General features: G+C 42.7%; 2 protein-coding genes and 1 pseudogene across 3 annotated transcripts; 2 read left to right on the top strand and 1 right to left on the bottom strand.

The window, feature by feature from the left end:
• Positions 1-1,911: 1,911 nt before the first annotated feature.
• Positions 1,912-3,943, bottom strand: LOC110527452 (complement C1q-like protein 2). The gene is made up of 2 exons (XM_021608728.3): positions 3,089-3,943; positions 1,912-2,482 (listed from the first exon to the last, which is right to left on the bottom strand). Exons 1-2 carry the CDS (start codon positions 3,671-3,673, stop codon positions 2,303-2,305), a joined length of 765 nt encoding a protein of 254 aa, XP_021464403.1. The 5' UTR covers positions 3,674-3,943; the 3' UTR covers positions 1,912-2,302.
• A 4,660-nt stretch (positions 3,944-8,603) lies between these two features.
• Positions 8,604-22,583, top strand: LOC110527101 (uncharacterized). 2 transcript variants are annotated; one of them, XM_090240341.1, is made up of 13 exons: positions 8,604-9,577; positions 9,857-10,234; positions 10,495-10,869; positions 11,163-11,384; positions 11,537-11,872; positions 12,163-12,540; positions 12,834-13,055; positions 13,208-13,543; positions 13,834-14,055; positions 14,190-14,238; positions 14,332-14,457; positions 14,652-14,750; positions 22,067-22,583. In XM_090240341.1, the coding sequence occupies exons 1-12, from the start codon at positions 8,729-8,731 to the stop codon at positions 14,717-14,719; spliced, it is 3,561 nt and encodes a 1,186-aa protein (XP_090096467.1). In that variant the 5' UTR covers positions 8,604-8,728; the 3' UTR covers positions 14,720-14,750; positions 22,067-22,583. The 2 variants fall into 2 exon arrangements, with proteins under 2 accessions (XP_090096467.1, XP_090096466.1); XM_090240340.1 differs by lacking the exon at positions 22,067-22,583 and adding an exon at positions 14,914-15,020.
• Positions 18,038-25,438, top strand: LOC110528808 (metalloreductase STEAP3-like; annotated as a pseudogene).
• Positions 25,439-26,624: the final 1,186 nt, after the last annotated feature.

Raw genomic sequence — 26,624 nt, 5'->3', positions numbered from 1 at the left:
AAGTATTACACATAATCGAGGGATACTACAGTGTGTAATATTGTTTTCTACAGTATTGTACTATATAATTCTATAGTAAGTAATGTAGTATTCTATAGTAAACCGTATAATTTTTTTCAAGTGAGCCTCTGCAAGTCAATTTATGAGTGCCAATAACCCTTAACTTTACACTAACCTTAACCCTTTACCACATTCCTAACCCCAACGCTAAGCTACAAACAAAATCTAAACAAACCTGCGGCCTCAGGTAGTAGAATGGACAGATTATTATCACCTTCTTTCAGGGGTGGAAAAAGTACCCAGTTATCATATTTGAGTATAAGTATAGATGCCACCTTAATAGAAAGTGACTCAAGTAGAAGTGGAAGTCATCCAGTAAAATACTTCTTGAGTAAAAGTCTAAAAGTGTTTCTGAAGAACACCACCCACGCAATCCGAAGAACACCATCCCAACCGTGAAGCACGGGGGTAAGAGCATCATGTTGTGAGGGTGCTTTGCTGCAGGAGGGACGGGTGCACTTCACAAAATAGATGGCATCATGAGGCAGGAAAATTATGTGGATATATTGAAGCAACATCTCAAGACATCAGTCAGGAACTTAAAGCTTGGTCGCAAATGGGTCTTCCAATTGGACAATGACCCCAAGCATACTTCCAAAGTTGTGGCAAAATGGCTTAAGGACAACAAAGTCAAGGTATTGGAATGGCCATCACAAAGCCCTGACCTCAATTCTATAGAACATAAAAAAGCATGTGGAGGCCTACAAACCCGACTCAGTTACACCAGCTCAGTCAGGAGGAATGGGCCAAAATTCAACCAACTTATTGTGGGAAGCTTGTAGAAGGCTACCCGAAACGTTTGACCCAAGTTAAACAATTTAAAGGCAATGCTACCAAATACTAATTCAGTGTATGTAAACTTCTGACCCACTGGGAATGTGATGAAATAAATAAAAGCTGAAATAAATCATTCTCTCTACTATTATTCTGACATTTCACCTTCTTAAAATAAAGTGGTGATCCTAACTGACCTAAGACAGGGATTTACTAGGATTAAATGTCAGGAATTGTGGAAAAACTGAGTTTAAATGTATTTGGCTAAGGTGTATGTAAACTTCCAACTTCAACTGTATATTAAACAAAGCAAACGACACCATTTTCTTGTTTTTAAACTGTAAGGATAGCCAGTTGCACACCCCAACACTCAGACATAATTTACAAAAGATGCATTTGTGTTTAGTAAGTCCGCCAGATCAGAGGCAGTAGGGATTACCAGGGATGTTGTCTTGATAAGTGTGTGTTGGACAATTTTCCTTTCAAAATGTAATGAGTACTTTTGGATGTCATGGAAAATGTAGGGAGTAAAAACTACCTTATTTTCTTTAGGAATGTAAATGAAGTAAAAGTTGCCCAAAATGTAAATGGTAAAGTACAGATACCTCCAAAACTACTTAGGTATTACTTTAAAGTATTTTTTACTTAAGTACTTTACACCACTGCCTTCTTTCTCCACTAATCTTGTGGAGATTGAGCAAATAAAGATCCTCGCCATAAACGAACCCTAAAGCTGTGCACTTCTTTTGAAGTGAAGCATAAAGGAAAACATGAAATGTTTGAAGGAAAATCACACATTTCAGTCTTGACGGATGATAGAATGTATAAGTGAGGAGCACCTTCACTAGTGCGAGTATTGGATGGCAGGTTGTCACTTTAACCTGCAGCGTTGCTCCATAAGACTCATCCATGCTGTGGTCCCCGTGTTGTTCAGTAGGTAGAACATAGTGCTTGTAACGCCATGGTTGTGGGTTCATTTCCCACGGCGGACCAGTACAAAAATGTATGCAGTCCCTAATTATTGTAACTCACACTGTCATTGTCATATTTTTTTTAAAAACATCCAATGAGACAAACTGTAAAATAACATTTATTGGTACATCAGGAAAAAATATAATGCACTGTTGACCTAGTGGCATAAAATAAAACACAACTCTGGATGTACCAAACACATGGGTTATATGATTCTATCTCTGTGCATTTGACCTTAGCTACATATAGGCTATTTCTCCGCATAAGGTGATCCTATTGAGTAAAACAAACTGCTGAATCAAGTAATCTTACCACATTCAATCAAACGACCTCAACTGCTATATCGCCTATTTATCCTATATATTATTGGTGGTTAGAAGACCATTACAAGCATCTCGCTCTTCAAAGGAAATGAGAGAGCGAAATTACAGATGAAGTTCTGTTTGGACCTCATTCGGAGGAAGAGTCATGGGTAGCCTCAAACTTGTCAGGCTATTTAATCTGGATACAAAATGAATCCAGAGAAGGTGCTGTACTTATTGTTGTTGCCTCCGTGTGCTTTGCCACCGTCCAGTTTGACATAAATCTCATCCCCGGAGTCCAGGTGTAGAACCACGCTGTTACCTGCGTAATCGTAGTTCTGGTCTGCGTCCTGTGCAATAGCACTTGCCCGAACCTGTGTAATGTAAAGGTATGGAAGGGACACACAAAATAAGTATAATCCTCACGAACTTGATATTTTATGGTTATTTTGATTTCGTCTCTTATGGTCAGACAAATTCCTCCACTACCACTTTGTAGATTACATCATATTATACCACTTTGGACACAACTTTGGGCATTTCGTCAGTTATGGTCAGACAAATTCCTCCACTAGCACTTTGTAGAATAGGTTATATTATGTCACTTTGGACACCACAGAAGGGGGAACGAGGGCTTAAGCAGCTAAACGATCAAGCATTTCTTTACTGTGGTGATATAATGTATAGCCTACCCGATTTAACTGAGTTTACCATTACTAAGCATATGTCCTAAATGTCCTACCATAAAGCCGAGAAGTGCACTAGCCAAAATTATATAAAGTGAGTGCATACAATTTGTGCGTGTAGTATACATTTTTCTCCATACCCTTTGGTATGGAGCGCTCGCTGGTTCTCAGCACTGATTTGGAGCGCTCCTATTCTATTCCATGCATTTATAGTATGTTCTAGACATGAATTGTTTTCAAATGAATGAGAATACAATATTTTCGTAAATGCTATTTGAATTAAATAATGTTTACCTGTCCGTTTTTGCACAAGTCTGCCCACATGCTTGTCCCGTCGCCTCCTCGCATTAACACGTGGTATGTGAAAAAATAAATTCCGGACACTTGGCAAGTGAACTTGCCATTGGTTGGGTCGTATTGATTTCCCAAGTTTGTGACAACATCGTCGAATTTAAGCACCTCATATCCTTCGTGTGGGTTCTTCAACCCGACATAGAACGCAACCTTTGTTTCACTGAGTGCAGTGTTAACCTCGTCCGTGTCCGTTTCGGTCTTTGCAGTCGTTACCGCGGGGTAAACAGCTTTCCCGGAATCACCCCTGTCTCCGGGTGGTCCTCTTGGGCCGGGAGGTCCTGGTTCTCCCGGTGGACCTCTTGGTCCCGGTTTCCCAGGTCGCCCTAATTCACCTTTGGAGCCTTGCGCCATTGGCGGCGGCGGGATGGCATTCATGTCCTGCATGAGCTCCATGGCGGTGGCGCTGACGGGTTTCGAACTGTATGGATCACAGATCATTCGACAGGTGCCCATCATCTCATAGTGAGCCGAAGTCTTGGTACTTTGCACAAGCAGCGGTATTACTATGATAAGGGCCAACACCATGACGATGCCAATCACAGCGGCCACAAGTCGCTTCCTCTGGAATATCCGAGAAGCAAGCGATAGAAAGTCTGCTGAGCTTGGAGGAGTAATAGTGGAATGTTTGCGTGCGTAATTAGAAGGAAAAAAAACTGACACCAAATATATTTTCTTCCTCAATGCAACTATTCTATTTTGTTTTGTCCATAAGCCTTAGGCACTCGTGCCAGAGCAGACAGACGAAGGGTATGAATCTTGGCATGGATGGGCGCTCGCTGGTTCTCTCAGCACTGATTTGGAGCGCCTCTATTCTATTCCAGTCCTACCGGGGTCGCTGACGTAACACATGAGGAGTAAAGCCTTTTGCAATTTGGATTAAGATCGAAACAATAATCGGGCAATCTTTATGTATGAATTACAAATCCTCATAGTACAGCAAGGAGGATATGGAATTAGAAAGCATTAAACACTTTGATCCCACCATTTATATTTTGAAACACGCAAACCATGTGGTTGTACAGAACATGTCCCCATATAATTAAAGAGAACAGAACAGCCATTATTTGCTGAAACGGGGCAGGAGCTGTCCTTTCAGCACCACTCCCAATCATTGGGATGCTGAAAATCAACACGAATCAAAACATTTAGCCTAGCGCCTTTAAAGGAACTTAACAACTTAGTAATTTTGCTGTAGGCCTCTCTAATATTTGTTTTATTAAATATTAGTTCGTCACATCCCCTTTGTAACAAATGGCATACTCCACACTATCCATGTCAACCTACATTTACATTCACACATTCTTGTATTCTGTCTTCAAATTCCAACAATGTGACGGTTTCATTTCTGAAACAAATCGTTTAATCCTTTTGTTCCAGAGCTGGGGTTTAACATCTCACACCCTGTCTCAGCAGCTAAGCAGTCAGCTAACAGCAAAGCTCAAATGTATTCCTTGTTATTGAGTCTGTCATTATTGGCTACCAATAGATACTGGTAATGCAGACAAACTAAATATTTTATATGCACGTTCCCATATACTTAATAACAGAATAGTAAATTAATGTGTTGCTGTGAGTGTTCCCTTGAACCCCTTTGTTTGTCTTGTTGGCTAGGCCTAGGCTACTATTGGAATATTTGCGGGAAATTTAGAAACAATCCATCGATACAAATGTGAGTGACCAAAACTTTACTATAAATTGTTTATTGTTTTTCAATTATAAACAAACACAAGGAAGTGGCCAAATATTTGACTCAAATGAACAACCCGTCCCATGTCAATAGTGGTCGCGTGCAGTGTGATTACTTGCATTATGACTCAAAGTTGTGTTACCACATTTACATAATGAGTTCCAAGAATCTCTGTGAGTTCCAATCTGACGATGAGTACTGTGACGTTTTCTAGACTGTAAATAACCCCGAGCAATCAATGTTCGTTTATTAGTAGCAACGACTTGTTTCTAGAGACTACTACTTGGATCACTCTCTGAAACCGATAAGGTGTCTTGTTCCGAATGTTGGAGACCTTACCGGAAACTGTACCGGAGATGTTGGATGGTGCAGTGCGTCTGTGTTGAAGATTGACTAACCCGCAACTATGGATCCATATAATGTGAGTAATCAAACACTTCACTCTGGATCAGGTCGGTAGCAAGTAGCCTATTAGCTCTAGTCCAGGGCGGTAGTGTGCGTACCTCCACACTATCACCGTAGACCAGAGTTAGCAAGTACCCAGTGATTTTTGTTGTTGTTGATTTCACGTTGAATTCACCTTAGTTGATAACTTAACCAAAATTAATTCAAAACTATATGTTGAAATGATGTCTGTGCCCAGCGGGTTACTTAAGCAATAAGCCCTGAGGGTGTGTGGTATATTTCCAATATACCACTGCTAAAGGCTACTCTTAACATGATGCAACATGGAGTGCCTAGATACAGGCCATGGTATATTGGCCATATAACACAAACCCCCTGAGGTGCCTTATTGATATTATAAACTGGTTACCAATGTAATTAGAGCAGTAAAATACATGATTTGTCATTCCTGCAGTATATGGTCTGATATACCACGGCTGTCAGCCAATCAGCATTCAGGGCTCTAAAGTTCTGGCAACATTCAAAACGTTTCCTTTAGGTCCATGGAATGTCAGTAGTATGATGTTACAGTCAGAACATTCCAGGGACATAGGCCTAGGCCTGGACATTTTCCAGTTTGGTCCCTGTTTGGTTGTGAGTAACCAAACATTGGGATCAGGAGTTTCTCAAAATATTCTCAACATCAGCTGGTTGGTTCCTTAAAGCTAGAATCCTTAGTTATTGATTCATTAATTACATAAACCCATTTGATTCTTATGTAATATAACTTATACATGCCTCATGATCTTAATTCAATTGTCATACGTACCCCATCAGAACCCAAAATATAAGTTTGTTTTAATCCAATGTGTGTAAACAATGTAAATGTAATGGGGGAAAAACACTGTATAACCTTAAAATATGGTTTAAACTGTAATGTTGATATCATGGATGGCCAGCTCCGTCTGAATTTGAGAGTGGTTACATTTCTCCAGGTCCATCCCTCAGTTTTTTTTACCAAAACAGAGGGCGGCATCTCCGTTTTGTTATTGTTTCAATTAAGGATTCTAGCTTTAAAAGGTCTCAGCATAATGTTTTCCCCATTACATTCTGAGAACATTAACAGGGACTCAATTGAAACTGTACTTTAGAGCTATTGTGCTTTGATAACAGGTTTTACTCTTTAAAGTTGTTCTCATTTGACTGTCTCCATGTTGATTATGTTGTTAAGGCTGATGCGGATGGGTTTTACAAGGGCGATGATTATGGATATTTCCACTGGAATGAAAAATATGGCCATTGGGGTAAGCATTTCACACCTCTGTTAGGACTTGGTTGAATAATTGTATTACCATTCCTTTATGTAAATGAGAGGATCAAGCTTCTGCTCTTACTCTTTTTACAGAGAGGTGGACCCTAAAAAACCATGAGTACATCTATGAGTATGCGTGCAAGTATGAGAATGAGAACGGCTATTACAACCACCAGGATCAACCTGGTCAAGGGGCCAACTGGGTAAAAGAGGCTGGTTCTTCTCAGATTGTTGATGCTCCTGCCCATCTCCCCCTCCCTACGTCCTCTGATCTCCCTCAGCAGAGCCCACAGGAGCAGCCTGGAGTCCTCACAGCATTCCCTGGTTCTATTGCAAAGTAAGTACTTTGTTCGTTAACACAGCAATGACATCTGCACAGCTACACTGTCCACAAGATACATTCATGTTAGAATTTGGAGTGCTATGATTACACTGAAGTTGATTGAGATATTGGATTACCCAGAGTACCTAGATTGTGTTCAGATCTGAAATCTAAAGACAGTTTCGTATCCACGGTGTGAAACCTCCTTCCACCCATTCTAAACAACCTGGTGTGTTTCCTCTCCTGTAGTGTTGGGACTCTTGAGAAGATGATTGAGGTTGCATGGCAGAAGTGTCAGGAGTACCAATCTATGTTCTTCATGTGGTTCTGTGTTACCCTGTTGTGCATACAGAGTAGGGCACAGGTACGTTTCTCCTTTGGAGGAGACAGCATGAGTTAGGATGTATGATGAGGGAGAGGATGATTATTATGGTTTGCATTTTCATAAGTAAGCAAACAGGTATGTTTTAGGCCATGCGTCAATTACATTGTAATTGATTTGTGTTGTTTCTGAACTAACCTTCTGTTCTATACCACTATATATAGCCCATCTCTACACCAGTGAAACCCATCGTGGTCGAGCTTCCCATCTCTACACCAGCGAAGCCCATCGTGGTTGAGCCGCCGATCTCTAACCCAGTGAAGCCCATTGTGGTTGAGCTGCCCATTTCTCCACCAGTGAAGGCCATTGTGGTTGAGCTGCCCATCTCTCCACCAGTGAAACCCATCATGGTTGAGCAGCCCATCTCTCCACCAGTGAAGCCCATCGTGGTTGAGCCTCCCATCTCTTCACCAGTGAAGCCCATCGTGGTTGAGCAGCCAATCTCTCCACCAGTGAAGCCCGTCATGGTTGAGGAGGCCATCTCTCCACCAGTGAAGCCCATCGTGGTTGAGCCTCCCATCTCTTCACCAGTGAAGCCCATCGTGGTTGAGCTGCCCGTCTCTCCACCAGTGAAACCTATCGTGGTGGACCTGCCCATCTCTCCACCAGTGAAGCCCATCGTGGTTGAACGGCCCATCTCTCCACCAGTGAAGCACGTCATGTTTGAGCTGCCCATCTCTCCAGTGGTAGCTGAGTCTCTTCAGAGATTTGAGGTAGGCTACTCACATCAAAATCTCCATTTCAATTTGTAAATCATGGTCCTATTTTAACTGCAATCAGCAACCCCCACGTTATCAGGAACCAAGGTAAGACCCAGATGCAGACTGTCGAAGTAACAATGTTTATTGTGGCAACCTGGGCAGCCAAAGACAGGTCAAGGCAGACAGGGGTCGAAAATCTAGGGTACGGCAAAGGTACAGGATGGCAGGCGGACTCAGAGTCAGGGACAGGCAGATTTCAGTAATCCAGAGGTGGAGCAAGGGAACAGGGCGGCAGCCAGGCTCAGGGTCAGGACAGACCAAGGTCAAAAACCAGGAGAACGAGAAAATATAATCTGGGAGACGATAGGAGCTGACAGGAAACCGCTGGTTAGCTTGAACGAATAAGACGAACTGGCAACAAACAGACAGAGAACACATGTATAAATACTCAGGGGATAATAGGGAAGATGGGCGACACCTGGAGGGTGGTGGAGACAAGCACAAGTACAAGTGAAACAGATCAGGGGGTGACACACGTTTATGTGGGCTTTACAGTTTTTTTTGCTTATTTATTAAATATTTTCTCAACTCTTATTTTCTTGAAACTTCATTGTTGGTTAAGGGCTTGTGAATAAGCATTTCACAGTAAGGTCTACAACTGCTGTATTCGGCGCATGTGAAAAATACAATTTGATTTGATTTGTTTATGTCCATTCCCAGCTTGACCCACCACAGCGGAAAAATAAGCCACTAAAGGGTCTGACACAGCGACATAAAAAAATACAGAAAGACATGGAAACTTCAGTTCCACAGGCCAGAACTACTCTTCCTCCTCCCTCCCTATTGGATTATTTTGCTCCACCTACAACTCAGAGATGTCAAAGGGCCCTGGATTTCTTACCTCCACCTCCAGTGGAGCCCATCGTGGTTGAGGAGCCCATCTCTCCACCAGCGAATCCCATCTTGGATGAGCTGCCCATCTTTCCACCAGTGAAACCCATCATGGTTGAGCTGCCCATGTCTCCACCAGTGAAACCCATCATGGTTGAGCTGCCCATCTCTCCACCAGTGAAACCCATCATGGTTGAGCTGCCCATGTCTCCACCAGTGAAACCCCTCATGGTTGAGCTGCCCATGTCTCCTCCAGTGAATCCCCTCATGGTTGAGCTGCCCATGTCTCCACCAGTGAAACCCATCATGGTTGAGCTGCCCCTCTCTCCACCAGTGAAGCCCATTGTGGTTGAGCTGCCCATCTCTCCACCAGTGAATCCCATCGTGATGGAGCTGCCCAACTCTCCACCAGTGAAGCCCATTGCGGTTGAGCTGCCCATCTCTCCACCAGTGGAGCCCATTGTGGTTGAGCTGCCCATCTCTCCACCAGTGAAGCACGTCATGTTTGAGCTGCCGATTGCTCCACCAGTGGAGCCCATCGTGGTTGAGCTGCCCATGTCTCCACCAGTGAATCCCATCTTGGATGAGCTGCCCATCTTTCCACCAGTGAAGCCTGTTGTGGTTGAGCTGCCCATCTCTCCACCAGTGAAACCCATCATGGGTGAGCTGCCCATCTCTCCACCAATGAAGCACGTCATGTTTGAGCTGCCGATCGCGCCAGTGGAAGCTGAGTCGCTTCAGAGATTTGAGGTAGGCTACTCACTCCAAGCTGTCCCTTTTCATTTGTAAATAATGGTCCTATTTTAACTGCAATCAGAAATTAACACCTTTACATATGCATTTTTTTGTTGCTTATTAGTAAATATTTTCTTGACTCTTAATTTCTTAAAACTTCATTGTTGGTTAAGGGCTTGTCAGTATGCATTTCACGGTAAGGTCTCCACTTGTTGTATTCGGCGTATCACAATTTGATTTGTTTATGTCCTTTCCCAATTTGCCCAACCACCTCCGAAACATATTCCACTGAAGGGTTTGACACAGCGACATAAAAAAAGAAAGACAGACATGGAAACTTCAGTTCCACAGGCCAGAACTACTCTTCCTCCTCCCTCCCTATTGGATTATTTTGCTCCGCCTACAACTCAGAGATGTCAAAGGTCCCAGGATTTCTTCCCTCCACCTCCAGTGGAGCCCATCGTGGTTGAGGAGCCCATCTCTCCACCAGCGAATCCCATCGTGGATGAGCTGCCCATCTTTCCACCAGTGAAGCCTGTTGTGGTTGAGCTGCCCATCTCTCCACCAGTGAAACCCATCATGGGTGAGCTGCCCATCTCTCCACCAATGAAGCACGTCATGTTTGAGCTGCCGATCGCGCCAGTGGAAGCTGAGTCGCTTCAGAGATTTGAGGTAGGCTACTCACTCCAAGCTGTCCCTTTTCATTTGTAAATAATGGTCCTATTTTAACTGCAATCAGAAATTAACACCTTTACATATGCATTTTTTTGTTGCTTATTAGTAAATATTTTCTTGACTCTTAATTTCTTAAAACTTCATTGTTGGTTAAGGGCTTGTGAGTATGCATTTCCCGGTAACCTCTACACTTGTGTATTCAGCGCATGTGACGAATACAATTTGATTTATTTTGATTAGTTTATGTTCTTTCCCAGGGTGCCCTACAACTGCGGAAAAATAAGCCACTGAAGGGTCTGACACAGCGACATAAAAAAAGTAAGACAGACATGGAAACTTTAGTTCCACAGGCCAGAACTACTCTACCTCCTCCCTCCCTATTGGATTATTTCGCTCCGCCTACAACTCAGAGATGTCAAAGGTCCCAGGATTTCTTCCCTCCACCTCCAGTGGAGCCCATCGTGGTTGAGGAGCCCATCTTTCCACCAGTGAAGCCTGTTGTGGTTGAGCTGCCCATCTCTCCACCAGTGAAACCCATCATGGGTGAGCTGCCCATCTCTCCACCAATGAAGCACGTCATGTTTGAGCTGCCGATCGCGCCAGTGGAAGCTGAGTCGCTTCAGAGATTTGAGGTAGGCTACTCACTCCAAGCTGTCCCTTTTAATTTGTAAATAATGGTCCTATTTTAACTGCAATCAGAAATTCACACGTTTACAAATGCTTTAAAAAAAACTTTTGCTTATTTAGTAAGTATTTTCTTGACTCTTATTTATTTAAAACTTCATTGTTGCTTAAGGGCTTGTGAGTATGCATTTCACGGTAAGGTCTCCACTTGTTGTGTTTGGCGTATGTGACGATCACAATTTGATTTGTTTATGTCCTTTCCCAATTTGCCCAACCACCTCCGAAACATATTCCACTGAAGGGTTTGACACAGCGACATAAAAAAAGTAAGACAGACATGGAAACTTCAGTTCCACAGGCCAGAACTACTCTTCCTCCTCCTTCCCTATTGGATTATTTCGCTCCGCCTACAACTCAGAGATGTCAAAGGTCCCAGGATTTCTTCCCTCCACCTCCAGTGGAGCCCATCGTGGTTGAGGAGCCCATCTGTTCAGTGGAAGCTGAGTCTCTTCAGAGTTTTGAGGTAGGCTACTCACTCCAAACTGTCCCTTTTCATTTGTAAATAATGGTCCTATTTTAACTGCAATCAGAAATTAACACCTTTACATATGCATTTTTTTGTTGCTTATTAGTAAATATTTTCTTGACTCTTGATTAGTTTATGTTCTTTCCCAGGGTGCCCTACAACTGCGGAAAAATAAGCCACTGAAGGGTCTGACACAGCGACATAAAAAAAGTAAGACAGACATGGAAACTTCAGTTCCACAGGCCAGAACTACTCTTCCTCCTCCCTCCCTATTGGATTATTTCGCTCCACCTACAACTCAGAGATGTCAAAGGTCCCTGGATTTCTTACCTCCACCTCCAGTGAAGCCTGTTGTGGTTGAGCTGCCCATCTCTCCACCAGTGAAACCCATCATGGGTGAGCTGCCCATCTCTCCACCAATGAAGCACGTCATGTTTGAGCTGCCGATCGCTCCAGTGGAAGCTGAGTCGCTTCAGAGATTTGAGGTAGGCTACTCACTCCAAGCTGTCCCTTTTAATTTGTAAATAATGGTCCTATTTTAACTGCAATCAGAAATTCACACGTTTACAAATGCTTTAAAAAAAACTTTTGCTTATTTAGTAAGTATTTTCTTGACTCTTATTTATTTAAAACTTCATTGTTGGTTAAGGGCTTGTGAGTATGCATTTCACAGTAAGGTCTCCACTTGTGTTTGGCGTATGTGACGATCACAATTTGATTTGTTTATGTCCTTTCCCAATTTGCCCAACCACCTCCGAAACATATTCCACTGAAGGGTTTGACACAGCGACATAAAAAAAGAAAGACAGACATGGAAACTTCAGTTCCACAGGCCAGAACTACTCTTCCTCCTCCCTCCCTATTGGATTATTTCGCTCCGCCTACAACTCAGAGATGTCAAAGGTCCCAGGATTTCTTCCCTCCACCTCCAGTGGAGCCCATCGTGGTTGAGGAGCCCATCTCTCCACCAGCGAATCCCATCTTGAATGAGCTGCCCATCTTTCCACCAGTGAAGCCTGTTGTGGTTGAGCTGCCCATCTCTCCACCAGTGAAACCCATCATGGGTGAGCTGCCCATCTCTCCACCAATGAAGCACGTCATGTTTGAGCTGCCGATCGCGCCAGTGGAAGCTGAGTCGCTTCAGAGATTTGAGGTAGGCTACTCACTCCAAGCTGTCCCTTTTAATTTGTAAATAATGGTCCTATTTTAACTGCAATCAGAAATTCACACGTTTACAAATGCTTTAAAAAAAACTTTTGCTTATTTAGTAAGTATTTTCTTGACTCTTATTTATTTAAAACTTCATTGTTGCTTAAGGGCTTGTGAGTATGCATTTCACGGTAAGGTCTCCACTTGTTGTGTTTGGCGTATGTGACGATCACAATTTGATTTGTTTATGTCCTTTCCCAATTTGCCCAACCACCTCCGAAACATATTCCACTGAAGGGTTTGACACAGCGACATAAAAAAAGTAAGACAGACATGGAAACTTCAGTTCCACAGGCCAGAACTACTCTTCCTCCTCCTTCCCTATTGGATTATTTCGCTCCGCCTACAACTCAGAGATGTCAAAGGTCCCAGGATTTCTTCCCTCCACCTCCAGTGGAGCCCATCGTGGTTGAGGAGCCCATCTGTTCAGTGGAAGCTGAGTCTCTTCAGAGTTTTGAGGTAGGCTACTCACTCCAAACTGTCCCTTTTCATTTGTAAATAATGGTCCTATTTTAACTGCAATCAGAAATTAACACCTTTACATATGCATTTTTTTGTTGCTTATTAGTAAATATTTTCTTGACTCTTGATTAGTTTATGTTCTTTCCCAGGGTGCCCTACAACTGCGGAAAAATAAGCCACTGAAGGGTCTGACACAGCGACATAAAAAAAGTAAGACAGACATGGAAACTTCAGTTCCACAGGCCAGAACTACTCTTCCTCCTCCCTCCCTATTGGATTATTTCGCTCCACCTACAACTCAGAGATGTCAAAGGTCCCTGGATTTCTTACCTCCACCTCCAGTGAAGCCTGTTGTGGTTGAGCTGCCCATCTCTCCACCAGTGAAACCCATCATGGGTGAGCTGCCCATCTCTCCACCAATGAAGCACGTCATGTTTGAGCTGCCGATCGCTCCAGTGGAAGCTGAGTCGCTTCAGAGATTTGAGGTAGGCTACTCACTCCAAGCTGTCCCTTTTAATTTGTAAATAATGGTCCTATTTTAACTGCAATCAGAAATTCACACGTTTACAAATGCTTTAAAAAAAACTTTTGCTTATTTAGTAAGTATTTTCTTGACTCTTATTTATTTAAAACTTCATTGTTGGTTAAGGGCTTGTGAGTATGCATTTCACAGTAAGGTCTCCACTTGTGTTTGGCGTATGTGACGATCACAATTTGATTTGTTTATGTCCTTTCCCAATTTGCCCAACCACCTCCGAAACATATTCCACTGAAGGGTTTGACACAGCGACATAAAAAAAGAAAGACAGACATGGAAACTTCAGTTCCACAGGCCAGAACTACTCTTCCTCCTCCTTCCCTATTGGATTATTTCGCTCCGCCTACAACTCAGAGATGTCAAAGGTCCCAGGATTTCTTCCCTCCACCTCCAGTGGAGCCCATCGTGGTTGAGGAGCCCATCTGTTCAGTGGAAGCTGAGTCTCTTCAGAGTTTTGAGGTAGGCTACTCACTCCAAACTGTCCCTTTTTTACATGTAAATCAAAGTCCTATTTTATCTGCAATCAGCAATTCTCATGTTTATTATTTACTCCACCTCCTCGCTGCCTTTCGGATTTTTTCCCTCCACCACAGGGTTGCCAAATGGCCCAACATGGAGTTAACCTATATTCAATGAGAGCAGGTGATTATGCTTTAGCTAGCTCACATTTCACAGAGAGATAGAGAGAGAGAGTTCAGCTTGTCATTTACCTTATATAACGCTGATTTCCATTAGTAACAGGTGCTCCAATGAGCAAATATCCAGGTTATCCATGTACAACTACCAAAGCTGGGCCTGGAATATCAGACGCTTCCCTGGTTCACATGCTCAGACCTCTCTCACCGATGTTGGTGCCGGAAGGTAAATGCCCTTTTGAACACTAAATATTCTCTCTACTCTTGTAACAAGCCTGATTGGGCTGGTGAGCAAAATAATGTTCACCATTGACTATTCTAAATCTCAACTGGGTTCAGGCTTCAATCAAAAAAATGTTGGTAGCACATGATTTATGTTTAGTTTAACAATTGATTAAGGCTCTCCTGAATTGTGTTCAGATGATGGAGGATGGGACTCTGCTGGGGATCACATGTCCACCCCTGGGACTCCCTTCTACATGGGTTGACTCTTTCACTGGACCTTTGAAGCCCTTTAAGGTACTACATGACTTAATCCAGCTCACCTTTTTGACACAACAATCCAAAAGAATCTATTTCAGTAAATGTAATTCCAGAGGTTGATATACTGTAAGTGCACCTTTTCAACAGTAAAGTATCTTTGTGGTAAGGGATGTCACAAACTTTCTCTTTCTCCCATAAGCTATTTTGCCCGAAGAAAAGGACGCAGTGGAGCATAGCATTTTTCTTTTTAAAATAAACTCAAGCATACCCCACTTGGTCTTAAAATAAACTTATAATAAAATCCAATGAGACCAAGTTTGATTATTCCTGTTATTGATTTATTGTAACTACAGTAGATTTTAACCTAGCAATCCCACACTATCAGTCCATTGGATACCAAAAGGATGTGTGAAACAGTAGCCAGTTTAGATGTATGTATTGCTGTGACATTGGTAGCTAAACCAACACAAATAAGGTGATGGACATGTGGGCGATGTAATCAAGATTACATCGCCCACATAGTTGATGTCCTGCTTTCCCGCCGTTGCAAGTGAAAAAGAATCATCTCTATCAGACACGAAAAGGGTGATTCAACCCAACACTATCAGAGTCCCATTGTTAATAGACCAACACGTGCAGGACATGAACTGATGCTGGCTGCAGGCACACTACTGTCAGATCCAGACATATCCCTTAGGATGTGGGTGGACTTGAGCTATAATTTCATCAGCAACAGGCCTGGCTATCTCAAAGACAGATTCAATCTCATGTTATCACTTTAGCTGTCTGATTATCTCTATAATCTCGATAATCCAAAATGATATAGTAACAGGTCACTGAGAACATACACACAAAGTCATTTCAAGTCAAGGTGAAACATTGCTTCAAAGAGAAGGCCAACAGGACATGGTTTACCCACATCTGAGTAACTGCACAACTAAGTTTCTGAGTGGCCAAAGAAATGGCAAGCTGTTGTGTTCGAAAAGGAAACTCCGGTACACTGGTTCTTATACAATCCACAATGTGTATAATGGATCTCAAAACTCCCCTCTGTTTTCTATATATAGCATCCATTACATTTCAACCAATCAAAGAAATACACCACTCACAAAAGAATACAAGTCAAATCAATGAACTTGTATCTGATTGTGTAGATCTTGAAGAAAAACGAGTGTGAGGATCAATTTTATATTAAGTTGGACCTGTTTCGTATAGCACAAGTGAAACCGAACTCTCTCTGTGCTCCATCCAGTTCAGTATAAACACATTTGCTTCCGTCAACAAAGGATAAATGCTTACTGCCTCATTACTCACATGGCTGCTGATGTGACCTTTCCCAGGGACTTGAACAATACACCTTCAGGAGATAACAAAACAAGGGAAAGAGGGAGACAGGGCGCACCACTATCCATGCTATGGAGGTCATTGCAATGAATGACCGCTGCCCTGTGGTAGAGTCATAGGGTACAATTTCCCTAATCACGCAACTTGTTCGGAGGATGCTATGTTTTCAGAGGCCAATGGAGGAAGAGGACTCAATCAAATGTCACATAGCACAGTACAGTATATCCAACCTTAGTTAGGAACATGCAGACTGATATAGGGTACAATGCAGTAGATCTTTTTGAAATCATGTGATTCAAATGAGCAATGCCCATTGAAATATCATCAGCAAACTCCCAGCTAAACACAGAATTTGATGTTGATCTGCGCTGCTCTCTGTGTATGTGTACAATTTTGAAGCACCAAAGTGTTCCATTGTCAATACGTTGACCATAAGTTGCTACTGCTGGCTATACATGTCTGCTCCCAGGCTCCAACTCTAGCCTGACCCAGTTCTCCAGCCCAGTCTGTGTTATCTGATGCAGTGAGACTGACTCACAGTCATGGTCCCCTGGGCTGCATTAGTGCTCACTGCCCATCTCATAATGACAACACGTCCTCAGTTTGGGAGACAGATTTGGGCAATAGTTGACGTGGTGCCAGTGGATGACGTGGAGGAAGGTTTTTAGACTTGGCTGGATCTCTGTTGACCTTTGACCCTAAAGGTCACAGAGTGACCGGTAGTCCCTTGTTCTGTTACAAATCAAGTCTTTACATTATAAACTTAAAACATGTTGTAGAAGAGAAATAATTTATCCCCTCACTGTAAATAAACTGAATGTGGCAATGGTTCTCTGCTGCTGGTAGTCAAATGCATTCTTGCAGTTGTTGGCATGAAGGGAAATATTACATGTTAAAATAGACTGAAACAGAGGCTAATGTATATGAAATATGTATACAATCTACATGAAAAAACATTGGTCCTGTATCAAAGAGTCATTTATTTCCAATAAATCACATTAAATGCTCTGTGATTTATTGATTACAAGATGGATTAGTGTGATATTACACTCCAAATCAGTCGGACGAGTCAAAGGCTGCCGATGGTCATATATTTGTGTGATTCTGTGATCAAGGCTGAGGCTTTCCACAGAAATCCCAGCTTTACGCGCTCATCTTGACCGATGGAGCCGGGAAGGTTACAGTAATGCTGCAGAGCAGCCAGGGCTTGGGAGCAAGTCAGGCGGGGAAATGGTTCGGACATGCCTGGCATCCAACATGAGCCCAGATAGAGCTGTCGGCTGAGATGAAAGTTAACCACGAACACTGATGCCATAACGGATCTCGGGGTTTAAAGTCAGAGTTTAAAGTGGCCTTAAATGCTGCAGCAATATATGGCGATGGCTGACAGAAATGTCTTCATAACCATCTTATGAAATGGAACGGACCGCTACCGTCGTTGGTTAATTGCCTTTAGTCTACTTACATTATGTAGGCCTATTTTGGTGTAGCTAGTTAGTTAAATTATACACAATACATTTTTAGAAGTTGACCAATTTTGTCGAAAAGAGTTGGTACTTCCATGTCCTGTATTTTTGGGCAAAAAGTTAGCTAGGCGTTCAACCAAGCAAGGACAGGTAGGTAACGTTAGCCTGCTCAGCTAGCTAACGTTAACTGTTAGCTCTCCTTTGAGTAGGAGTAGCGTTAGCTAGGTAGAGCATCAATATGTGCAGCCATGGCTTCAATACCTCAATGTCTAAGTATTAAAGCCAGTACACCTGCAAGAGGTGTGCACAAATGAAGGATGTCTAACTAGTAAATTTAGTAACATGTAGTAAGTAGTAGGTTAGTTAGCAAGATGAATCAAGTAGTAACGTTACATCAGTGTTAATTTGTGTCAATAACACAGTCTTTACATTGAATGCTGCACAGACATAATTGTCTATTGATAGACATTTTACAATGTTAGCGACTTTTCGCTTTTTTCAGCTCAGGACAGGATGCCCAAGGAGGAGATGGAGAGGCCTCTATTACTTGGTGGTGCTAGCCCCAGACATCTCAAAACCTCCATGTCCGATCCAGGTACCCCCTTGGTTGGCATCCTGGGCACAGGTGACTTCTTCCAGTCCTTAGCCACCAGGCTGGTAGCCTCTGGGTACCGGGCAGTGGTGGGCAGTCGCAACCCCAAGCGCTGTGCCTCCCTCTTTCCCGCGGAGGCTGAAGTGACCACCCAGCACCAGGCTGCCACCCAGGCCGACCTGGTGTTCATGGCCCTCTTCCCCGAGCACTCCTCCACCCTAGCTGGGCTGAGGGAGCCGCTAGTGGGGAAGACTCTGGTGGATGTTAGTACTGGTACTAAGATCAACAGTGATAAGCAGTCAAATGCGGAGCAGCTGGCCAATATTTTCCCAGAGAGCAGTGTGGTGAAGGGTTTCAATGTGATCTCGGCCTGGAGCTTGCAAAAGGGGCCAAGGGACGGCAGCAGACAGGTAAAGCCTAGGTGATCTGCACACACAACAGTGCCAGAGAAGACAGACATTACTACTCTGAATTACATTCTGATACACCGGTATTGATGCAGGGACCAGTTTGGGTTTTTACTTTACCGGTATTTGAATGTTTGGTTTGTTAAATGTGATACGCCAATTTTGATAGTTTACTATGCTACTTGAGCCATCTCTCTCCGTGTCACTTTTCACACAGCCCTAGCCACGCAATAAGCGCATTTTATGTTCCTCAACCATGAGACACTTGCGTTCAGTCTGCATGGTCAATTCAGCACATGCAACAATGTTGATGACAACAATGCTGTTTTCACTTTGCTTCTTAATATAAATCCACTGGTGTTCTATAATGACACTATTAGTGTGTGTTTCTTACATCAGCAAACAGCTAGTTTGTCTTTTTCTTAGGAAGTTGCCCTAAATCTTGTGAGACACTAATTGTTAGCCGCTAATACATGTACTGAGTAAAAGCAAATGTAGCTAGCTAATACAGCCTGATAATACCAGTGATGGTGTAGACCTACACCAGCATGTTGTTTGTGCAATAGTATCTTCTAAATCAAAGAGGAATATGCAAAGCAAGAATGTTAGCTACATGAAGTAGCTAAGAGAGAACTTGCAATGTAGCCAAAGTTTATCGGGTCCCCTAGGAAATACTTAACAAAACTTTCATTCCTACCCTGTCACAATAACTTCTCCCTGGCATTTTAATTTGTTGTCATCTCAAACAACGTTCTATTCAAAGTGCCCACTATTATATTCTAACTATAGAATTAGAATAGTCCTTCCATTTCCATGATTCCAACAGTTTTGCTCTAATTCGCAAGTCAAATCGCAATTGCAACATTTGGTTAAAAATAAGTCCCAAGATTATTTGGCAGTGTGGAAATTCTCAATTGAGGTGTGGTGTAAAAATACTTCTTAAGTCGTTTTTTGTTGTTGGTATCTGTACTTTACTATTTTTGACAACTTTTACTAAACTACACTCCTAAAGAAAATACTGTACTTTTCGCTCCATACATTTTCCCTGACACCTAAAACTACTTGTTACATTTTGAATGCTTAGCAGGACAGGAAAAGGGGCCAACTCACGCACCTGTCAAGAGAACATCCCTGGTCGTCTACTGCCTCTGATCTGGAGGACTCACTAAATAAAAATGCTTTGTTGGTAAATTAGGTCTCTTGGGAGTGTGCCCCTGGCTATCCATAAATACATTTTAAAAAAGAAAATGGTGCCATCTGGTTTGCTTAATATAAGGAATTTCAAATTATTTATACTTTTGATACATACAGTTGAAGTTGGAAGTTTACATACACCTTAGCCAAATACATTGAAACTCAGTTTAACAATTCCTGACATTTAATCAGAGTAAAAATTCCCTGTCTTAGGTCAGTTAGGATCACCACTTTTATTTTAAGAATGTGAAATGTCAGAATAATAGTAGAGAATTATTTCAGATGTTATTTATTTCATCACATTCCCAGTGGGTCAGAAGTTTACATTCACTCAATTAGTATTTAGTATCATTGCCTTTAAATTGTTTGACTTGGGTCAAATGTTTCAGGTAGCCTTCCACAAGCTTCCCACAATAAGTTGGGTGAATTTTGTCCCATTCCTCCTGACAGAGCTGGTGTAACTGAGTCAGGTTTGGAGGTCTCCTTGCTCGCACACACTTTTTCAGTTCTGCCCAGAAATGTTCTATAGGATTGAGGTCAGGGCTTTGTGATGGCCACTCCAATAATTTGACGCTGTTGTCCTTAAGCCATTTTGCCACAACTTTGGAAGTATGCTTGAGGTCATTGTACATTTGGAAGACGCATTTGCGACCAAGCTTTAATTTCCTGACTGATGTCTTGAGATGTTGCTTCAATATAACCACCTAATTTTCCCTCCTCATGATGCCATCTATTTTGTGAAGTGCACCAGACCCTCCTGCAGCAAAGCACCCCCACAACATGATGCTGCCACCCCCATGCTTCACTGTTTGGATTGTGTTCTTCGGCTTGCAAGCCAATTATATTTTTGTTTCATCAGACCAGAGGACATTTCTCCAAAAAGTACGATCTTTGCACCCATGTGCAGTTGCAAACCGTAGTCTGGATTTTTTATGGCGGTTTTGGAGCAGTGGCTGCTTCCTTGCTAAGCGGCCTTTCAGGTTATGTCGATATAGGACACGTTTTACTGTGGATATAGATACTTTTGTACCCGTTTCCTCCAGCATCTTCACTAGGTCCTTTGCTGTTGTTCTGGAATTGAGTTGTACTTTTCACACCAAAGTACGTTCATCTCTAGGAGACAGAACATGCCTTCTTCCTGAGCGGTATGACGGCTGCGTGGTCCCATGGTTTTTATACTTGAGTACTATTGTTTGTTCAGATGAACGGGGTACCTTCAGGCGTTTGGAAATTGCTCCCAAGGATGAACCAGACTTGTGGAGGTCTACAATTTTTTTTTCTGAAGTCTTGGCTAATTTCTTTAGATTTTCCCATGATGTCAAGCAAAGAGGTGCTGGGTTTGAAGATAGGCCTTGAAATACATCCACAGGTACACCTCCAATTGACTCATATGATGTCAATTATTCTATCAGAAGCTTCTAAAGCCATGACATCATTTTCTGGAATTTTCCAAGCTGTTTAAAGGCACAGTCAACTTCGTGTATGGAAACTTCTGACCCACTGGGATTGTGATACACTGAGTTATAAGTGAAATAATCTGTCTCTAAACAATTGTTGGAAAAATGACTTGTGTCATGCACAAAGTAGATGTCCTAACCAACTTGCCAAAACTATAATTTATTAACAAGAAATTTGTGGAGTGGTTGAAAAACTATTTTTAATGACTCCAACCTAAGTGTATGTAATCTTCCGACTTCAACTGTAAGTACATTTTATCAATTACATTTACTTTTTATACTTAAATATTTAAAACCAAATACTTTTACTCAAGTAGTATTTTACTGGGTGACTTTCACTTTTTACTTGAGTCATTTTCTATTAACGTATCTTTACTTTTACTCAAGTATGACTATTGGGTACTTTTTCCACCACTGTTATTGAGTGCAGGAAATGCAGAAATGATAAGTGCTGAAATGTGTTTTGGTTGAAGTTGACTTGAACAGTATAAAACAATCAGAAGTCACATAGAATGTATATGTTGCCACCCTAGGATCACTCACTACTCATAAGGCAAATGTAGGACTTTTTTATTATTCAAAAACTAAAAATACCGTCCAATTGTTTTGAAATACTTTGATAGAATATTTTGGCCATATTGCCTACTAGCCCTACTGTTGTATAGTTTTTTTGCTCTAAACTGGACAATGTCCACAGTATGTAATGTTACATGTTTCACACATTCTCGAGTTGCAACCATATTATCACAGGTGTTGGTCATACGGTGTTAATGTAGCTAAACTATGTGATGTGGGCTATAGGTAAAGTATCGTGTCTCTTCAGTTGGGTTCTCCTTGGTGAAGATTCCCTTCCCTGACACTCTTCTCTGACACTCGCCTCTTTACTATCCAGGTGCTGATTTCTCTATCTCCTGGGCAGAGGAGAGGCAGCCCATGTCAACAGGGATGAAGCCAAGACTGCGGCAGATCTGGAATACAGCGCTCTTGGCCCTACTGCTGTCACTGCAAATCACCCCCCTGTACCTCTTCCCCTCGTGGCGCGTCCCATATCTCTCCACCCTCGGCCACTTCCTCCTCTTCTACGCCTACAACTTCCTTCGTGACCTCGTCCACCCGTAGCCACGGCGGGGAAGAGCACATTCTACAAAATTCCGGTGGAGGTGGTAAACGTGACACTCTCCCCTCTGTGGCCTCGGTGACCCTGGCTCCTACCTGCCCGGTCTCGTGGCTGCCTTCCTGCAGCTGTCGTGGGGCACCAAGTAAAGGCGTTTCCCCAACTGGTTGGGCTGCTGCGGAAGCAGTTGGGCCTCTGTGCCTTCCTCTGCGCGGCACTGCACGCAGTCTACAGCTTGTGTTTGCCCATGCGCAGGTCTGCTCGCTACAATCTGCTCAAAGCTGCCTTCAAACAGGTGAGAAAAGCATCAGTAAACTATTTATAAATAGTTTAGCCTACATACTATTCATCAATTCGTATTGAATTATAAATGTATAGGACTAAAGCATTAAAAACATTACAACTCATTGGCATTTAGAACGTTTTCAATATGGTAAAACATTTGTAGTGGCTTATTCATAGTGTAACCACCTGACCTCACAGTAAGCAACAATGTGTGTTTACTGTGCAGGTGAAGGTAGACCAGGAGGACTCGTGGGTAGAGGAGGAGGTGTGGAGGATGGAGCTCTATCTGTCTATAGGCATCCTGGCTCTGGGCCTTCTCTCTCTGCTGGCTATCTCCTCACTGCCCACCGTGGGCAACTCGCTCAACTGGAGGGAGTTCAGCTTCGTACAGGTCAGCCCATTTGCACAGACACCTTTTCTGTGTGCATGAGCAGTAGTTCAATGAAGCAGTCAAAGACTTGCAAAACACATTAACATTGTAGCCTACTGTAGGAAGCCAACCTCCTGTGTGTGTCAACTCTTCTCCTCGCATGCCGCGGAATTCATAAAGGGGGATGGTTCCATTTCCCAGGGATTTGTCCTTCTTTAGAGTGTTTAGAACCTTCCCTTCATATGTATGCTAAGCTGATCCAGTCAGCGCCAGATTAGTCACATGCTGCTAGTCCGTGTGATAAAAGGCCTGGGTTCTGCTTAGCCTGTCTGCCTACAGCCCGGAGCCGCAGTAAAACATTTGAGCATTATTCTCCATCAAGATTACAGTCCTGCAGTCCCTTGAGCGTGCAGCCAGCCAGACATAGTGTAGCGAGCTCACATAGTGTAGTGCGGACGACAGACGGACATTGCTTTAAGTGAGTTAGGCTGGTAATAGGAACTGTTAACTTGCACTGACTCTTAACCGAGCTTTGTATCTCATTTTACCAATAATTATACATTTTACGCCCAGGCTCTGTCGTAACCGGCCGCGACCGGGAGGGAGGGTTTGTCCGGTAGGGATATCCTTGTCTCATCCTGCACCAGCGACTCCTGTGGCGGGCCGGGTGCAGTGCACGCTAACCAAGGTTGCCAGGTGCACAGTGTTTCGTCCGACACATTGGTGTGGCTGGCTTCCGGGTTGGATGCGCACTGTGTTAAGAAGCAGTGCGGCTTGGTTGGGTTGTGTATCGGATGAGACAAGATAGTAGCTACTAACAATTGGATACCACGAAATTGGGGAGAAAAAAGGGGGTAAAATAAAAAAAAAAAAATGTAATACATTTTAGTATTTTATGTAATAAACATGTATACTGGACAAAAATATAAACGCAACAATTTCAAAGATTTTACAGAGTTAGTTCTTATAAGGAAATCAGTCAATTGAAATAAATTCATTAGGCCCTAATCTATGGATTTCACATGACTGGGCAGCGGTGCAGCCATGTGTTGGCCTTAGAGGGCATAGGCCCACCCACTTAGCTGCCAGGCACACCCACTGGAGAGCCAGGCCCAGCCAATCAGATTTAATTTTTCTCCACAAAAGGGCTTTATTACGGACATATACTGTATATACTCCCCAGCACCCCCCTGTGTTGTGTGACAAACCTGCACGTTTTAAAGTGGCCTTTTATTGTTCCCAGCACAAGGTGAACCTGTGTGATGATCATGCTGTTTAATCAGCTTCTTGATTTGCCACACCTGTCAGGTGGATGGATTATCTTGGCAAAGCACAAATGCTCACGAACAGGCATGTAAACACATTTGTGCACAACATTTGAGAGAAATGCACTTTTTTTGTATATGGATTTTAAAATTTCAGCTCAGGACCAACATGTTGCGTTTTATATTTTTGTTCCATGTATATTTAGGGATGAGGATGAAACGGGTGAGTCACGACTGAACCTTCCCACTTGTCAAGAGTAATTATAATTCAGCTGCTCTCTGTAGTGCCCTGTTCTGTGCTAATAATTAGAGGGACCACACACACAGACACAGACACACACACACGCGCGCTGACTACAGGGGCTCATTAAGGACAAATGTTGAGCTTGTAGGTCATACTGTTCCCTTGGGCCTCTTTACTACACTCGTGCTTCCACGATGAGCACATATAATATACCACTCAAATCACCACTTCCTTTCACCTCACTAAGATGTTGAGTTATTAAAAGGTTTTGTAGAAGGTTCAAAGGTCAACAATCCGCTCCCAGATGTTCTGTACATCTGGGTAGGCCAACTTCATTTGCATGTAGTCTTTCATAAAGGGGTTTGATTGGGTATGTATGGAGTATTGGGGGGTTTATAATAAGTTCAAGAGTTTAAGTGTATTTTTTTAACGTTTTAATGTGAAATGGGCCATCACCACCAGATCTCACAACCTGACATTTTGAATAAAATAAAGCTGGATTTCAAACCAAATTAACTTATAGTGAGTACATCTGAAGGTGGCTATCACCCAGATTCAATTCAAATAAGTTAATTATCATGGTCCTCTGTCTCTCTCCCCTCCAGTCTAGACTGGACTACATGGCCCTGTTGATGGCCACCTTCCACACGCTGACCTACGGCTGGGGCCGGGGCTTGGACCTGGAGCAGTATCGCTTCTACCTCCCTCCCACCTTCCTGCTGGTGCTGGTCCTGCCGCTGGCTGTGCTGCTGGGGAGGCTGACTCTGTCCCTGCCATGCGTGGCTCTCCGGCTGAGTCGTATCAGGAGGGGTTGGGAGAAGAGCCGAGCCATCCGGTTCACACTGCCTGAGGACGAGTGTAAGGGGCCATCACAGGAGGACATCAGTAATGTTTGAGAGAGATGCTTGGTTTAGTCTTACATGCAGGATTGAATGAAGGAAGCATGGAAGACACACATATACACACACGGGCAAGTAGAGATGGGAGAGAAGTACTGACTGTCATATTAAGGGATGTAATATCACCAGCCTTATGCATCAAAAGCAGTTTAGGGATTTCAATGACCTTTGTTTTACTAGTGAACATGCTACTTGTTTGGATGACATGTCATCTATAGCACTACCATTTACCCTGTTATATTTATCAAGAGAAATGAACTATGGTTCTATTGCTCACTAAGCCTCCGGCACATGTACAGTGATGCATTTTGGAGATGACTATTATAGTGCTGCTTTAAATTGGCTGCCTCTACTACCTTTTAACTAAATTGGAAGCCAGACATTGTCATTGTCTTCCTACTTGTTTCTTAGCATCGGAGGCCCAGTATCTGACTGGCTATCAGGTTGAAAAAAATAAATACAAAATTTGTACTGTCAGGCTTTCACTTCAACGTGAGCGAAGCCTAGGGCATCCGACACTGTAGTTGCAGTGCTGTTAGATGCCTCAGCTCTGCCTGGCCTGCTCGCGGTTGAATCTGGCTCAGCTGTCTGACATGCCTGCCCTGACGCTAAGGTCAGTCAGAGACAAAATGTTGCACCTCACAGCAATGTCATAGGTTGTTCGGGGGTGTCATGCCTGCTTCTGCTGTGTAATCACTTCTTACTACTCGGAGATGTGTTAAGAAAATAGACCTTTCTATTTTTTGCCTTAGACTATTTTTGCATTGTTTTTATGTGTCATTGAATGCACTATAATGTTTAGACTTTACCTGGTCAGAGTCTTTCAAAGATCAAATGTGTGCCAAAGATTGTGAAAATATATTGTCAAAGATTGTATAAAGGTACTATCAAGTCCCATATTGTTGCTGGCACCAAACCGTCGAGGATGGCTCATGTTGTGTTTGTGTTGAAGTTACACTGTTATGTAAGTATAATTTAAATATGATGTCATTGTATAAAATTTACACATTTTATTGAACAATCAAACTAACCTGTTGTCATGGTGACTCAACGGTACATGTAAAATTGGAAGAGCTATTTTATATTCTCTGACTTACATTATTTTCTTGTATCACTTGTATGGTTCTGCTAAATTCAATAAGTTCCATAGGTTTATTCACGAAATAAAATCCAAGACGTGTATTTTGATAGTGCTTATCGGCAGAATAAACATACTATTTTCCACAATTGACCCATTATTTGTTATGCAGAAGTTCATGAATGTATTTAATTG

This window comes from Oncorhynchus mykiss, chromosome 7, assembly GCF_057628025.1.
Source record: "Oncorhynchus mykiss isolate SJ-2025 chromosome 7, ASM5762802v1, whole genome shotgun sequence".
In the NCBI taxonomy this organism is placed as follows: domain Eukaryota; kingdom Metazoa; phylum Chordata; class Actinopteri; order Salmoniformes; family Salmonidae; genus Oncorhynchus; species Oncorhynchus mykiss.
This window is presented reverse-complemented; position numbering and strand designations above follow the sequence as displayed.

Bases quoted from the DNA above. Each gene is read 5' to 3' on its own strand.
- LOC110527101 (XM_090240341.1), top strand. From the start codon at position 8,729: ATGGAAACTTCAGTTCCACAGGCCAGAACTACTCTTCCTCCTCCCTCC. The intron at 13,544-13,833 runs GTAGGCTACTCA...ATTCCACTGAAG, and splicing joins AGTCGCTTCAGAGATTTGAG to GGTTTGACACAGCGACATAA. The intron at 14,239-14,331 runs GTGATTATGCTT...GATTTCCATTAG, and splicing joins CCTATATTCAATGAGAGCAG to TAACAGGTGCTCCAATGAGC.
- LOC110527452 (XM_021608728.3), bottom strand. From the start codon at position 3,673: ATGGTGTTGGCCCTTATCATAGTAATACCGCTGCTTGTGCAAAGTACC. The intron at 2,483-3,088 runs GTAAACATTATT...TACATTACACAG, and splicing joins ACTTGTGCAAAAACGGACAG to GTTCGGGCAAGTGCTATTGC.